The sequence below is a fragment of the Camellia sinensis genome, chromosome 13 (assembly GCF_055761805.1).
Source record: "Camellia sinensis isolate YWXY chromosome 13, ASM5576180v1, whole genome shotgun sequence".
Taxonomy (NCBI): Eukaryota; Viridiplantae; Streptophyta; class Magnoliopsida; order Ericales; family Theaceae; genus Camellia; species Camellia sinensis.
This window is the reverse complement of record NC_138973.1, coordinates 123811644-123827923: the sequence shown is the minus strand read 5'-3', so window position 1 is coordinate 123827923 and position 16280 is coordinate 123811644. Positions and strand designations below refer to the sequence as shown.

Below are 16280 nucleotides of genomic sequence, written 5' to 3'. Positions count from 1 at the left end.
CGCGTTTACTACGCCTAGGTTCCTCTTCATTATTTTGATCTATCTCTTGCTCTTGTTCTTGATCATAACTAGTAATAGTATCATAAGATCTTTTATTAGTATTAGTCTCTTAGCCAGTTTTATTAGGAAATATGTTTTCAAAGAATGATGCATTCTGTGATTCAATAATAGTATTTACATGTATTTCGGAATGTTCTGACTTATGAATCAAAAACCGATACGCACTACTATTCATGGCATAACCAATGAAAATGTAATCCACAGTTTTAGGGTCTATCTTAGTCTTTTTAGAACTATGAATAGTCACTTTAGCCAAACACCCCCACACTTTTAAGTATTTGTAGGATAGTACTCTCCCATGCCACAATTCATAAAGTGTTTGATTCACTTTTTTTCGAGTACATTATTAAGAATATAATTAGCAGAAAGTATTGCTTCCCCCCATAAGTTCTGAAGTAATCCAAAACTTAATAACATGGCATTCATCATTTCTTTTGAAGTCCTATTTTTCCTTTTAGCAATTTCATTTTGCTGGGGTGAGTAAGAAGCGGTGGTTTGATGAATTATTTCATGTTCTTTACAAAACTCACCAAAAGGTGATTCATATTCACCATCTCTATCACTTCTTAGTTTTTTACTTTTCTTACCAAGTTGATTTTCTACTTCATTCTTAAATTGAATGAAAGTTTCCAAAGCTTCATCATTTATTCGAATTAAATAAACATAACTATATCTAGTACAGTCATCTATGAAAGTGATAAAATATTTTTTCCCACCTCTAGTTTGAATTGGTTTAAAATCACAAATGTCACTATGAATTAGTTCAAGTGGCTCCATACTTCGTTCAATTGAATGAAAATGAGTTATAGTTAATTTTGCCTCAACATAAATTTCATATTTATGATTTAAATCAATGTCAAATTTAGGTAAACATTCCATATTAATTAATCTAAGCAAAGATCCATAATTAGCATGTCCTCGTCTACCATGCCATAAATTTGAAGACTCAAGCAAGTAAGAAGAATATGTATTTTTATTAATAACAGAAGGTACAACAGTCATTACATTAAGTTTGAAAAGGTCATCAGACATGTAACCATTTCCTACATACATCTCATTCTTTGTAAGTACAAATTTATCACTCTCAAACACTAGCCTAAACCCATTTTTATTCAACAAAGATCTAGAAACAAGGTTCTTAGGAATGTCCGGTATATGCAGCACATTGTTGAGAGTGAGTTCCTTTTCAGATGTCATCTTCAGAATAATCTTTCCTTGTTTTTCAACTTTTAGAAGTCGAGGAGTTGCCCACAAAAATTTGTTCACTGTTGTTCACTGTAGAATAAGACGTGAACATCTTTTTGTCGGCATAGATGTGGCGAGTAGCACCAGTGTCCACCGACCATTCTTTAGAATTTCCGACAAGGTTTGCCTCGGAAACAACTGTAGAAAGATTATGTCATCTACACCATTGGAAATTTTGTCCACTTCGGTCATATTGACCTAAGCAGGCTTCTTACTTGATCTTCCTTTACCTTTGCGTTTGCTACGACAATCTTTGGCCCGACGTCCCTCATTGTCACAGATGTAACACTTGCCATTGGACTTGTATTTCTTTGTTTCCCCTCCTTAGGAGCCTTCTGCGGAACTTTCTCCAGAATACTTCTGTTTCTTTGCTTTTGGAGCATATTCCACCACATTTGCCTTAGACTCCATTGGATGCTTACCAGCCCGCTTCTCAAAGTTGTGATTGTCCTCCTTAATCCTCAAATGCACAATCAATTCTTCCAAATTCATTTCTTTGCGCTTGTGTTTGAGGAAATTTTTGAATTTCTTCTAGCCTTATGGTAATTTTTCAATTAAGGCAGCAACTTAGAACAATTCACTGAGAGACATGCATTCTGCATGAATGTCATGCAAAATGAGTTAGAGATCTTGAACTTGGTTGATCACAGTCTTAGAATCAACCATCACAAAGTCTAGGAATTTGCCAACCACGAATTTCTTCGAGTCAGCATCTTCTGTTTTGTACTTTTTCTCCAAAGACTCCCAAAGTTCCTTTGCCGTCTTGATAGGGCTATAGACGTTGTACAATGTGTTATCAAGCCCATTGAAAATGTAGTTCTGACACAGGAAATCAACATGTTTCCAGGCATCGACAGCAACAATTACTTGTCGGTTGGTTTCATCATCTTTTAGAGTAGGAGCATTCTTATGAAGGAAACACACCAGGTTGAGAGTAGGAAGATAGAACAACATTTTCTGCTGCCATCTTTTAAAATCAGTTCCTAAGAACTTCTCTGGCTTCTCATCGCAATTTACTAGCACAATCATAACAGGGGAAGGGGTTGGAGCAATTGCAGCCACCATACCAATACTTGTTTAAGCATTAGTTTCAATAGCCATGAATTCTAAATTATAAAACAAAATTAGAATTATAATTGTATACTACATAGAAAATTAAAACCATAAACACAGAATTTAATTCTGTAAAAATAAAAGAAACAAGAATTGTAACTTTTATTTCTAATTGATTTGAAAATAAAATAAAATTTTATTTAAACAAATTAATTCTACACAGAAAAAAAAATTGTAACACTTCAAAAATTAAAATGCTAAAAATAGAATTTTAATTAATGAAAAATTCAGAAATTATTTTTGAAAATCAAAATTAATTTCTGACCAATTTCACAAATAAATATTTTGAATTCTTAACGACTACTAGTATATTAATACTAGTTGTCAAAGAAAATAAACAGTATATGACTACTATTTGTCAAATAGTATATTACTACTATATGTATTTTCCAACCAGAATATTATTTTGTATACGTGCAGAAAAAAATTTTGTAAGAAGAAGAAAGGAAGAACATAAAACAAACGAAAAATTCTGTATAAACAGAATAATTCGAATCTGTCTTAACATTGTTTGAACAATCTTCTGTGTAAAATAAATAATATGAAACCAAATCAAATAAAAATAAATAAATTACTTACAGAATTTATTTACCGAACCAAATAAGTACAAAAAGATCAAATCGAGTGTGTGACACTCTGTCCTTAAGACAGATTCGCCCCACTTCAATGTTTAAGGATAAATGGCGTCTATCTCCCAAGATACAATGATCTACACAAATTGTATTAGCACTAAAAACAATCTGTTTTGGCAAACTAGAACCTATGTTCTATACTCTATTCACTTTTCTCAATTGTAGCATTCACTGATATGTATATGCTATAAAGCGCAAGCACTTCTATGAAGGCAGCATATGGGTGTCTGACACGTGTCGGACACTCTACCTAACATGTCCTCCTTTTTATTTTTTTGAATTTTCGCAGCCAGACAAATTGGGACATTGTTGGACACGTTATAGACACGGTGGAGAGAGAGAGAGAGAGAGAGAGAAGCCGAAGCAAGAAACTAGAAAAAGAGAGAAGTTGAAGCACTTACCCAACATCATTCGAGTCTAAGAACAACTTCGTGCAGCCCAGATTGCTTGAAAATCAAAGTCAACTTTGTAGATTGGTGCAAAATCTAGGTAAAATTGAACAAACAAATCAAACCTAGATTTGATTCAAGCACACGAATCATCTGCGAACTCGAATCAATCCAAGATTCACAACCTAGATTGCAAGAAGGTATTAAAAGTCGAGATTGAGGTTGAAATTGTAAGTCGATGAGTTCCAGCCAGTCGCGAACCCCAATCACAACTCTCTCTGTGTATTCAACTCTCTCTCTCTCTCTTTCTCTCTCTCTCTCTCTTTCTCTCTCTCTCTCTCTCTCTCCCCTTCCTTCTTTGCATTTTTACTTTCCCTTTCTCTTTCACTATGAACCTTTTTTTTATAGTAATTTTTTTTTTGGTAACAATAACTTTTTTTCCCCTATTTTCCTTTTTTTCTTTTTTCTTTTTTTGGATATTCTTGTTTTCTAAACATTAACATATGTAGAATAAATTATTTTTATTTGTAGAAAAAAAATTAATTTGTGAATGATATTTGATATTAAAGTAAATAAATAAATAATAAAAATAATATATATTTTTTAATTTTACATATAATAAATAATATATATATATATATTAAGCATGTCCCCAACGCATCGTTTTCTCTATTTTTAAAATTAGCATATCCACGTGCCCATATCGTGTCTATGTCATGTCTCGTGTCTATATCCGTACTCCATAGTGTATAGGTTTGCCTCTATCTTCTCTTATACAAAAATATGTGAAAGAAAATACACACATTTTAATTTTATAATCAAAGAAAAATATTTATACGTTTCTATCGAATGTATATACAAACTATGGGCAATTCTTAAGTGTGCAAGTGCATACCATATGCACTTGCATAAGTTCTGACAAATATATGTAAATTATCTCACAAAATCGCATAAGTTTTTACAAACATACATAAGTTAACCCATAAAAATTTGAGAAATCACAACTTACGTATATCTGTGAGAACTTACGCAATTTTGTAAGATAACTTATGTATATTTGTAAAAACTTACGCAAGTGCATATGATATGCACCTTGGACACCCAAATACTTATATGTTGAATGAGAATTAATTCTTGAATAGACATTTTAATCATAAAAAAAGGACTTGTACAACTCACATGTCATCTTTTTATCTTCTTTAATAATATAAAATTAGCACATTATGTAGCAAGGTTAATATTACGGTGCACACCCTTATGACATTTGTGGGTGTGATTATCACAAATATCATAACTCAATTCTATGTGAGTCATATAACTTTGGACAAAAACAAAAACAAATTCACCCATAAGGTATAATCAAAGAGTTCGTGGAAAATAACCAAAATAATGTGATAATTAATATCACAATATACCATAACTAACACCACAATATGTAATAACCAAAAATCACAATGGTCATAACCAAAAATGTGTGTGTACTACATAATTTTCCTATGTAATTAAACAACTCAAAATCATATCATGATTGGTTCAATTAAAACTCATTTAAAATTAATTTAAAATATAAATAAATCAAATTTAAAAATATTTTAAAATATGTTAAATTTTAAAACAAAGTTTATAATTTATGAAACACACAGTTACCTAGCAGAATCATACTACCATATAATTTATCTTGCAAGTCACACCAATTTACGTACTTCTAACTTCCCAACCTAGTACCAACTAACCTAGTACCATTTGCTTAAACTTGGTGGCCTTGGGTCTAAGGGTGGCTCTAAGTGCAGTCCAAAATATTAGTTAGACACTCCATTTCTTTGTGCATCTCAATCATAATTTTGAATTTGAATTTATTATTATTATTATTATTATTATTATTATTATTATTATTATTATTATTATTATTATTATATATTTTGTTGAGCACCCCACTACATTCAATTAAACCCATTTCTACCCTTCACCTATGGTTGCTGTTGGAGTAGTCAGAGTTGCTGCCACCTCCCGACTCACACCATCTCGTCTCATCCATCCATTGCCCCATTTTCTTCTTCTTCTTCTTCTTCTTTATCCTGAAACCCTAGATCTAGGACTTCATTGAGTTTCGGAATAAAGGAGAAGAAAATGAAGAAGAACAAGAAGAAGAAAAAGTGATGGCAAAGCAGGAATGGGAAGAATTGCGATAGGAGAAGGTCATGGTGGTAGAAGAGAAGCGTGGCGGTAGCAATGGCAATGGTAGCAGTGCGACACAGAAAAGAAGAAGAATGGGTTAAGAGGAGCACAGTATTAGTGGCAATGGTAATGGCAGTGATGATGATGGTAGCAACGAGACATAAAGAAGAAGAAGAAGAAGAAGAAGAAGAAGAAGAATGGGTTGAGAGAAGCACGGCGGCAGCAATAGTAGTGGTGCAACATGAAGAAGAACGATAAGAAGAATGGAGCAGATTGTCGAAACTAATGAAGGAATGACCGGAGTTGGGTGGATGGCCGGAGCTAGGTGGCTGGAAGGGTTAGGATTTTGACCATTTTGGTCATTTACTTCAAGGACAAAATTGTATTTAAAAAATTGAAAACATGGGATATGGGAAATTTTATTTCCACACACCACATTGTCTCTGTCCACACACTTAATGAACTTCATTTTTATTACAAATTTACCTTTAAATAAAATGACCAAAATAGACATCTATCCACACACTTAAACATCCAAAATAGAGATCTATGTGCACATTTTTTGTCATGACCCGAGCCCACCCCCATGGGTTAAGGACATGACCGGCCAGTAATCATGAGATTACCTACGGCCTTGAACCAAGTCAGATATGTTTTAACAGAGTTAGGGGGCCAAACGGAAGTAATTTCAGTATTTTGTCCATAGAGCTGTGCTTACATGGCACGTCATAACAATCCACACATATACATGTTAATAACTCACATCAAAATATGTAATAACACAAAGTTCTGTACACAAAGGATCATTCAAGTCTAAGTCAGTCAAACCCAAAGTTTATGTACAAAAGTAGACCAACATTTTCGCCAATATAACCAAACCATATCAAAGGACAAAAGAGGCGAAGACAAGTCTTGTGCGTGAGACATTTGGGCTGACTCTTCAAAACCCTTGGCTGTTTCTCACATACTTCACTGAGGCTGGGTTTGGACCTCCCTTGGCTCACCTATAGACACATGAATGAGCGTGAGCGAAAGTCCGGTGAATAACATCAAATAAAGAAGATACACGAATGGTATTTAGAATAACATACATCAGACGGCCTCGGGCCCAATTCATATTTCTATCTAGTATATATACATATATATAGGTCAAGTGACTGCGGTTCCAAACACATCAAATGGCCTCGGGCCCAATTCATTCATATCCGACAGCCTTCGGCCCAACCATTCCTGTCTGACGGCCTTTGGCCCAATCATTTGTGTCAATCGGCCTTTGGCCCATTCATTCGTGTCATACGGCCTTTAGCCCATTCATTCATGTCATACGGCCTTTGGCCCATTCATTCATGTCAGATGGCCTTTGGCCTATTCATTGATGTCATACGGCCTTTGGCCTATTCATTCATATCAGACGGCCTTTGGCCCAATCATTTGGCATAACAGATATTTGTCCTCAATTCACTTTTAACAAACTTATAAGACTTACATGGAAGTAGGCAATTGGACAAATAATATACTTCAAATATCTTTATTAAGATATTATTCACAGTGTTCTGCCGGTGGATTCACCCTTGAGCTTGACCCTACACATTACATAACACATATGGGTCACAATCAATCCAATCCGTTCTTAATTCATACATCCCTCTTAGGCTTCTTCCTTATCTTTTTAATTCATTCATAATGCTCAATGCATGCCTAAGAGTGCTTAGAAATGAAAGAGAACGGAAAACGAAACATAGAACACTTTTACAAAATTTATGAGACAGGGGTCCCCACTCGAGCATGGACTTTCCCGCTCGAGCGGACCCATTAGGTCTGCAAAAGTACTGGTTGCCTTATTTTTACGCTCCAGCGTGAATTCGGACGCTCGAGTTGAAAGTCACTCTACATAGCTCCCCTCTCGAGCATGAACTTCCCCGCTTGAGCGGACATCCATGTCTGCAAAAAGTTCTAGGAGCTCGTATTTCCCGCTCGAGCGGCGGTTCCCCCGCTTGAGTGTACTTCATGAATTCTGGGTTTTCCAGAATTCCCTTTGAAGCTTCAATCATGCATTCAAGTTGGTATTTCTTGCATTTTACAGCCCATATTTCTCATATACATATACTAACATGATATAAACACCAAATTACAACATTGAGAAGCTCAAATCCCATGAATCAAATACATGCATGTTCCAAATTACACCAAACTCCTTTCCGCATAACAAATTCATGCATTCAAAACTCATACTCTTATGAATTGTACATGCATGTGAGATATAACTCTAATTTTCAACTTAAATGGTGCAAATGGTGATCACAAGCATAGACTTTAACCAAAATTCTACATGGATCATACTTCTCATGCTTAATTATACAAATTCATGGCAATTATACACATGCATGCATTCCATGACTTCAAACTCATCAATTACAACACAATTCTTGTTCTTGATCACTTATTCTCTTTGAATTTACTTAATTACAAACTCAAACCCATGAGTTAAGGGTTGATTACTCACCTAGGAGCTTTAATTCTCACAATTGTGGTTGAATCTTGAACCTAGCCTTCCCAATTCACAAATCTCGAGCCAAAATGCACAAGAATGCCTTCTCTCTCTCTCAAAGTCGGTTCTCTCTTTCTCTAGAGAGTTGATCTCAACCAAATGACTTAAAAGAGGAGGAATTAAGTGTAATAAGGCCCTTATATATATATATATGTCTAATCAAATTTAATTATGGCTAATTAATGGCACTTAATTAATCGTTTTGAATCTAATTATTTTGATTCGAATTAGTTTTCAATTAAATTTCACTGTAGGCTCTAAAAATTACGCTAATCACAATGGCGTAATCAATTTCGGGTTTTGTGGCCGATAGGGCCTTCAATTTAATTTCTAAAGCAGAAAATCAAACAGATTTTCCTACAGTGAATAGATAGAAATTCAAAACCACATATATTCCTATAAACGACACTCAATATCATATCAAACACATAATCACAATCATAATTAAGATTAATTAGCATAATACGGACCAGGGTTATCACATTTGTTTTCTTGTAAAAGCTCTCGATACACATGTACTGTCCACTCAATTCGATCTGCTGTAATGGGTCTGACTGAGTTGGTGCGTTTCATTGATTAGGAACAAGAATCGTACCCAGAATACGAAGATTTCATAGTTCTTCCCTTCTTTGCTCTGTTATTCCCATTTGTTCGATTCTTTCTCGACAGATATGCATACACAACACTCTTGATTCACAACACTCTTGAATGGGTACAATTCATTCAGAGCAAAGAATGGATGATTGTTCAAAGACCCATTTGTATAGATGTAAAGTACCTGATTCACAACACATTTGAATCACTCAAGAGCAAAGAATCGAATAGGAGCAAATAAGAGATGATTGTTCGAAGACCTATTTGTGTTGAGAAGGGATGAATAACAGAGCAAGGAATAACATAGCAAACAATTAGAGAAAACAATCAAAGACCCATTTGATTCACAACACTCTTGTATAGATGTAAAGTACACTCTTGATTCACAACACTCTCGACATGTACTTTACATCTATACACAACACTCTAGATTCAAATGTGTCTTTGATTGTAACGTTATTATACATATGTTTCAAATATATATTATAACTTTGAGTCTTTTGAATGAGTGATTTAATACTGTATTATTTTTTTATAAACCTTTATTGTAGCATTTACACTTGTTATCTACGGTTTTATACACACATTTTTTTATTAAATGGGTATATTTCGAATGTAGGGTGTGTAGACTAAGATAAATAACTAAGAATCAAATTACTAAATGAGTGGAGTGAGAAAAGATGTGTAAAGAGACAATATGATGTGTGGAAATAAAATTTTCTATGGGATACACAACCAATATTTTGGAGTGCATTTAGAGCCTCCTTTGGTCCAACCATCTGCACAAGGGTAAATTACACTCACACCGATTGATTATCTTTAAAATAACACTATCAACCCTTTATTCTCTAAAATATCAATTACTTCCCTTATTTTAGAAATTTATGACCTATCTGTGAGTCAACCATGAGTTGAACTCATAAAATTTGCTGATCTAAGCAAAGAATTATCCCTTAATACCTAATTTACGAAAAATCATTTCATAACATTGTCACAAATCAATCCAAATTATTCGGTGAGTTCTCGTATTCTTAAACGGTGCTTGTTTGGAGGGATTAAAAGGGGAAATTGGACTCGATATCTACCATATCGAGTAGTCCGTTGTTTAGCTAAAAAATTGTAAGTTGGACGTCTATATATGGGACTATTTTGCCCTAGGAAAGGAGTGGACAAGCCCTCCTCTAAATTAACTATTAAAAAGATAATTTTGTCCTCCAAATATTTTTTATTTTTTTAAAAAAAATTAAAAATTAATTTCCAAAATAATCAACTTTTAATCCCTAAACAAATATGAAAAACATACCATTTTTAACTAAATAATGGAGACTTCTCAGATTAACAATTCAATCCTCCTCTTATCCACTCTGTCTAAACAACCATAAGATTATTCCTTTTCCAAACCCAGCTCCCCCCGGTCATCCTTCTCTTTTTTTTTTAAATTTTTTTTTTAGAGAATTGTTCGGAAAGTCAGTGATAGATTCTCTAACCATCCTCGCCACTATACGTTCACTGGTCCCCTAGAAATGTCCCGGCATCTTCACCTTTTTTTATTCAAATGATTCAAAAAACCGTTAAGTCCTACACTACCAACACCCTCACATCTCTCTCACACAAATGCAAAACTCTAAACCACCTCAAGCAAATCCATGCCCACCTCCTCAAATCCCGCCTCCCTGAAAACCCAATCGCCATCGGACCTCTTCTCTCGTTCGCCGCCACCTCCACCTCCACCAACGCCGCCTTCTTCTCCTACGCCTGCTCAATTTTTCAAAACCTTTTCTATAGAAACATTTTCATATACAACACCATGATTCGAGGATATCTTCAAGCTCGTTTCCCAATTCCCGCCATCTTGTGCTATCTTGACATGTTAAATTATGGCCTTCCCGCCAATAATTACACTTTTCCGCCTTTGATTAAAGCTTGTTCGAGTCTTTTACCTAATTATTCGAAGCCAATTGGTTGTGTAGTTCATGGGCATGTTGTGAAATTTGGATTGTCACATGACCCTTTTGTTGTTACCGCGCTTATTGAATTTTATTCTTTAAATCTTGAAATGGAAAGTGCACGGATGTTGTTTGATAAAATTCCTGAAAGAGATGTTGTATTGTGGACCGCAATGATTGATGGGTATGGGAAGATGGGGGATGTTGAGAAGGCACAAGCGTTGTTTGATGTAATGCCCGAGAGAAATGTGATCTCTTGGAGTGCAATGATGGCAGCTTACTCACGGATTAATGAATTCAGAAAGGTGCTCAGTTTGTTTAGATGGATGCAAGAAGTGGGCACAGAGCCAAATGAGTCAGTGTTAGTGAGTGTTCTGACCGCTTGTGCCCACCTTGGTGCTCTTGCACAAGGATTGTGGATCCACTCCTATGCTAAGCGGTGCAATCTTGAATCCAACCCAATACTAGCCACTGCGTTGGTTGACATGTACTCAAAATGCGGTTGTTTGGAGTCAGCATTATCAGTGTTCGAGGATATTCCTAATAAGGATGCTGGAGCATGGAATGCCATCATTTCCGGGGCTGCAATGAATGGAGATGCTAGAAAATTACTCAGTCTATTTGATAAAATGACAATTGATGGGACTCGACCCACAGAGATCACATTTGTTGCCCTTCTCACCGCTTGCACGCACGCAAGGTTGGTTGAGGATGGCCTTAAATTGTTTGAACAAATGGGTACATTCTATGGGGTCAAACCCAAGTTTGAGCATTATGCTTGTGTAGTTGACCTTTTGGCTAGAGCGGGTATGTTGAAGGAAGCCGAGAAGTTTATAGAGGAGGAAATGGGTGGTATAGAACGAGCAGATGCAAATGTGTGGGGAGCTCTATTGGGTGCTTGTAGAGTGTATGGAAATGTTGAAATTGGAAACAGAGTTTGGAAAAAGTTGGCTAGTATGGGAGTATCGGATTGTGGAACGCATGTGCTATCATACAATATCTACAGGGAAGCAGGCTGGGAAATGGAGGCAAGGAGAGTCAGAAGATTTATTGCAGAGACGAGAATGAAGAAGAAACCGGGTTGCAGTGTTATAGAGGTGAATGGTGTTGTTGAAGAGTTTCTTGCAGGTGATCTTTCTCATACCCTGTCAAAAGAGATATGTGAACTGCTTGATTCTTTATTTAACATGCTGTATCTTGTTGAGTAAATTTATTTAGAAGTCATTTTCTTATTTGTAGAGTACCACTTTTCTTCTTTATTTATACATCTGAATGTCATTGTTCATTCTTTAACATACATCAAAGATTTATACGAATTATGAATTGAATTCATACAGCTGAGAAATGCAACCCCTTCCTCGCCTGATTAGGTTAGATGGTATAATGAATACGGTGAGAATTTTTCTGATCAGCAAAAGAAAGCAGCCTTTTATTATTGAGATCAAAATATTACATCAATAAAGGAAAGAGAGGAAGTGTGAAATAAATGCATCGTGGCAAAACCAAACTTATCCCAACTAGTTTGGCACAATATAGAGGCTCACAAAAATCATGTGCAAGCACTTCCAACAAAGCAAAAACAGGTTGACAAGAGGACAACCCAAAACAAAACAGCAGCAACAAACAAACTTGAGCATAGCAGCTCCCTCTGTTATCAACAGCAGCAGAGCAGTCCAGCTCTACCCAAACATGAGCATAACAACAAATGCAAAAATAAACCAGCAGCATCCAAGTTCCAGTTCAAGATCCACCATTACCAAATCATGAAATTACTTACCCCTGGCGCAATATCTCACTTGATCTAGATTATATATGAAGTCATTCACTGAATAATGCGATCCTTTTGTAGAAGTCTTCATCCAAATCGCAACCCTCACTTATATGAACTCACATACCTCAACCAGATTTGGTTTTTTTTCCATTGAAGAGACAATCATTTCTGTGCTTCCATACCAACCACAGCACTGCAACAGGAATGGCTTTCCAAACTTGACTTTCCAACCTTTTGAATTTGATTTGCAACCACCACACCAGCAAGGTAGTGACAGAACTAGGAATTACCCACTGAAGTCCCCACCAATTGATCATGCTCGACCAGACCTTCCATGCAAACGGACACAATAAAAAACATGATTCAAATTTTCAAGCTCATCTTTGCAGAACAAGCAGCTGAAAGTTGCATTTCTGTCCAAATCTTCAATCCTTGCAAAAAAATCTGAAGTCTTCACCCTACCCTTCCAAGTAAGCCATGCCAAGAACTGAACTTTAGGAGGAGCAACATTATTCCATCATAACCTTGGAACTCTGCACTTTGGGCCAAATGCAGATTCACACTATAAAAAAGATGATTTAACACTGAATATGCCAGAATTTGAGGCTTTCCATTTTAGCCTATCAACAAAACCTTCCCTCAGAGCCTGACATGAGGTTAACAATTCACATAACCTATCAACCTCCTCAATTTCCCAAACGAAAAGAGCTCTTCTGAAATCAAAATTCCAATTCCCATAGCTAACCCTTTTATCAACAATCAACCTGAGAGTACCCTCTTTTTCTGTCAATAAGCTAAACAATCTAGGAAATTTCTCTTTTAGTCTTCGATTCCCAATCCATTTATCTAATCTGAATCTGTAACTTTTATTTGGAAAAGAGTTCTTCTGAAATCAAAATTCCAATTCCCATAGCTAACCTTTTTATCAACAACCAACCTGAGAGTACCCTCTTTTTCTGTCGATAAGCTAAACAATCTAGGAAATTTCTCTTTTAGTCTTCAATTCCCAATCCATTTATCTTCCCAAAAATGAATTCTAGTCCCATCGTCCACAACAATCTCAGTATTTTCCAAATAAAAGTTGTCAGATTCGGATTAGAGAAAGCAATTGAGATTATATCCTGCCAAATACTGAAACTTAGATGGTTAGTTGGAGAGATTCCACCCTTAACATTAAACTTACTGCTCACTACTTTTTTCCAAAGAGCATTATCATCGCAACCAAATCTCCACCACCACCTTAGAAGTAAACATATGTTCACATCCCTAATACTTTGTCAAATCGGGATTCGAATCGTGAATCGAAATGGCCTCATACCGAATCGCGAATCGAATCGAATCGAATCGTGAATCGTCAAGATTCGGTCATTTTTTCTAAATTACTTAGAAAAATATATCTACACATTTCGATGTTAAATATACCTTATGAATATGAAATATTTAGACTTAAATTAATGAAAATGTTATTTTGAATGATCATGTATTTTAATATATAATAAGTTAACAAAGGTTCCTATGTAAGATCACCATATTACCTTTTCTCTTTTTTTAGATATTTCTTATAAACCATTCTTAATAAAAGATAGTAAACAAAGACAAGCTCTCAATTTCTAAAGTAACAATAATTTGACAAGGATATTGATATTTGGACAATAAACATATACACTTTTTCAAGTAACAATGACCAAATAACAAGAAAGAATTATTTAGGATCTTTTCTTTTAAAGCATAAAACATTTTAAAATGTCTAATTGACCTCATCCATGTAATATTCAACTATATTTAATTTAATAAAATAACAATAGATAATTCATGGTGTAAGTTACTTTAATCTTACACATTTTAGAAGATATATTGTGATTTTTTAAAAGACAAAAAAAATGAGAAGAAAAATTAAAAACATGATTAGTCTGATTGGATCTGATTGGATCCTATTAAAAACTTCATGATCACTAAAATAACAACAAATCATGTATATATATTGGTTATTTTGGCTTTAAATGCTATTAAAATTTGTATTATGTCATTTTTACTAAAGGATGGAGAAAAAAAGAGTTAAAAATATGTCCTACACGATAGTTTTAAGAATTACATGAATCGTAAAAAGTGAATTGAATTGTGAATCGCTTATGAATCGTGCGATTCACTAGAGATTTACTTCCAAAATAGATTCACCTATAGATTCGTATCGATTTTGCAAAAATTACAAATTGAATCGTAAATTGAATCACAAATCGTAAGATTCTAATAACAAACCCAAACCCCTTTGTTCCTTACTCTTAGAGACCTCCCTCCAACTTATCATATGAATTTTACGTTTTAAATCTGACCCTTCCCAAAAGAATGCAGCTTGCATTTTATCGATTTCCGTTGCAACCCCTACCGGCATCATAAAGATCGACAAGTAGTAAACTGGAAGGCACGAGAGAACTAACTTTATCAAAGTGAGTCTTCCAACAAAAGAGAGCAGTTTTGTCTTCCATGTTGCAAGTTTACACTTAAACTTCTCAAGCTCAGATTTCCAAGTGTGCATCCTCTTAGGATTAGCCCCAAGTGGTAAACCAAGATATTTAATTGGCAGACATTGAGTAAGGCTATTTAATTTTGCAGCAAAATCAGTAGCAATTGCGGCTCAAACACCTACTCCACATATCACGCTTTTTGTGATAATTGATCTTTAATCCTTACATTACTTTGAAACACCTTAGGATTCTCTTAACAGTCACCAGCTCCACCCAGCTTCACAGAATACAATTGTGTCATCAGCAAATTGGAGGTGAGAAAGTTTAAGCCCATTAGACCCAAAAGTAACACCTTTAATCAACCCCAGGTTTCTTGCTGTTTCAAGCAAAATGTTTAAGCTTTCAGCCACTACGTTAATAAGGAAAGGGGCGAGCAGATCACCTTGCCTTAATCCTTTCTCAGGACAAAACTCTGATGATGGGGATCCATTCACAAGCACATAAATTCTGGCTGTGGAGATGCAAGACTTCATCCAGCTCACCCATTTAGGTCCAAAGCCAAACTTGGTAAGCATATCAAGCAAAAAATTCTAATTAACTGAATCATCAGCTTTTTTGAAGTCAAGCTTAAGAATCAAACCTTTCTTCTTCGATCTTTTCCACCAGCCAACAACCTCGTTTGCTATTAGAACACCATCCATTACAGTGAGAGTGAGTGATGAAATTACTAGTGTTGTGGTATTAGGTTGGAAATGTAAGATAAATTTTGTTTGTCTGTGGTAGTATTAATTGCTTGGGATCTATGAAGCACGGATACTCCGAAATAGCCCCCGTACGCGTATCGGATACCTATCGGACACGGATACGCGCCCGATACGGCTGGATACGTATCGAATACGGGAAATGAAGTATTCGATTTTTTTTTTTAATTTTTGAATTTCGGATACGGCTAGGATACGTGAGGATACGGTAAGGATACGTTCAGGATACGGTATGGATACGGCGGGGCAAAAAAATAATTTAAAAACTTTAAGAAGGGGTCAAATTGTAAAATATGAAAAAAATATGAAATAAAACACAAAAAAGAGGAGGAGGAGGAGAGATCGAACCCGCAGCTAGGTCGAAGGAGTTCGAACAGCAGCTAGGTCGAAGGAGGAGGACAGTTCGAACAGCAGCTAGGTCGTCCCTCTCTCTCGAACAGGAGCTCTACGATCGTCTTCAGGTTCGTCCCTCTCTCTCTCCCTTTCGCTCCCTCTGTCTGCCTCTCACAACACTCGATCTCATGATCTCTCTCTCTCTCTCCCTCTCCCTCTCCCTCTCCCTCTCGCTCGAGCTCGATCTGTCT

At 35.5% G+C, this 16280-nt stretch overlaps 1 protein-coding gene across 1 annotated transcript; it reads left to right on the top strand.

Moving 5' to 3' along the window:
* Window positions 1-10105: 10105 nt before the first annotated feature.
* Window positions 10106-12034, top strand: LOC114256111 (pentatricopeptide repeat-containing protein At5g66520). Its single transcript, XM_028195688.2, has one exon. The coding sequence runs from the start codon at window positions 10312-10314 to the stop codon at window positions 11908-11910; it is 1599 nt and encodes a 532-aa protein (XP_028051489.2). The 5' UTR covers window positions 10106-10311; the 3' UTR covers window positions 11911-12034.
* The last annotated feature ends 4246 nt before the right edge of the window (window positions 12035-16280 follow it).

Coding starts and splice junctions, on each gene's coding strand:
- LOC114256111 (XM_028195688.2), top strand. CDS start 10,312: ATGATTCAAAAAACCGTTAAGTCCTACACTACCAACACCCTCACATCT.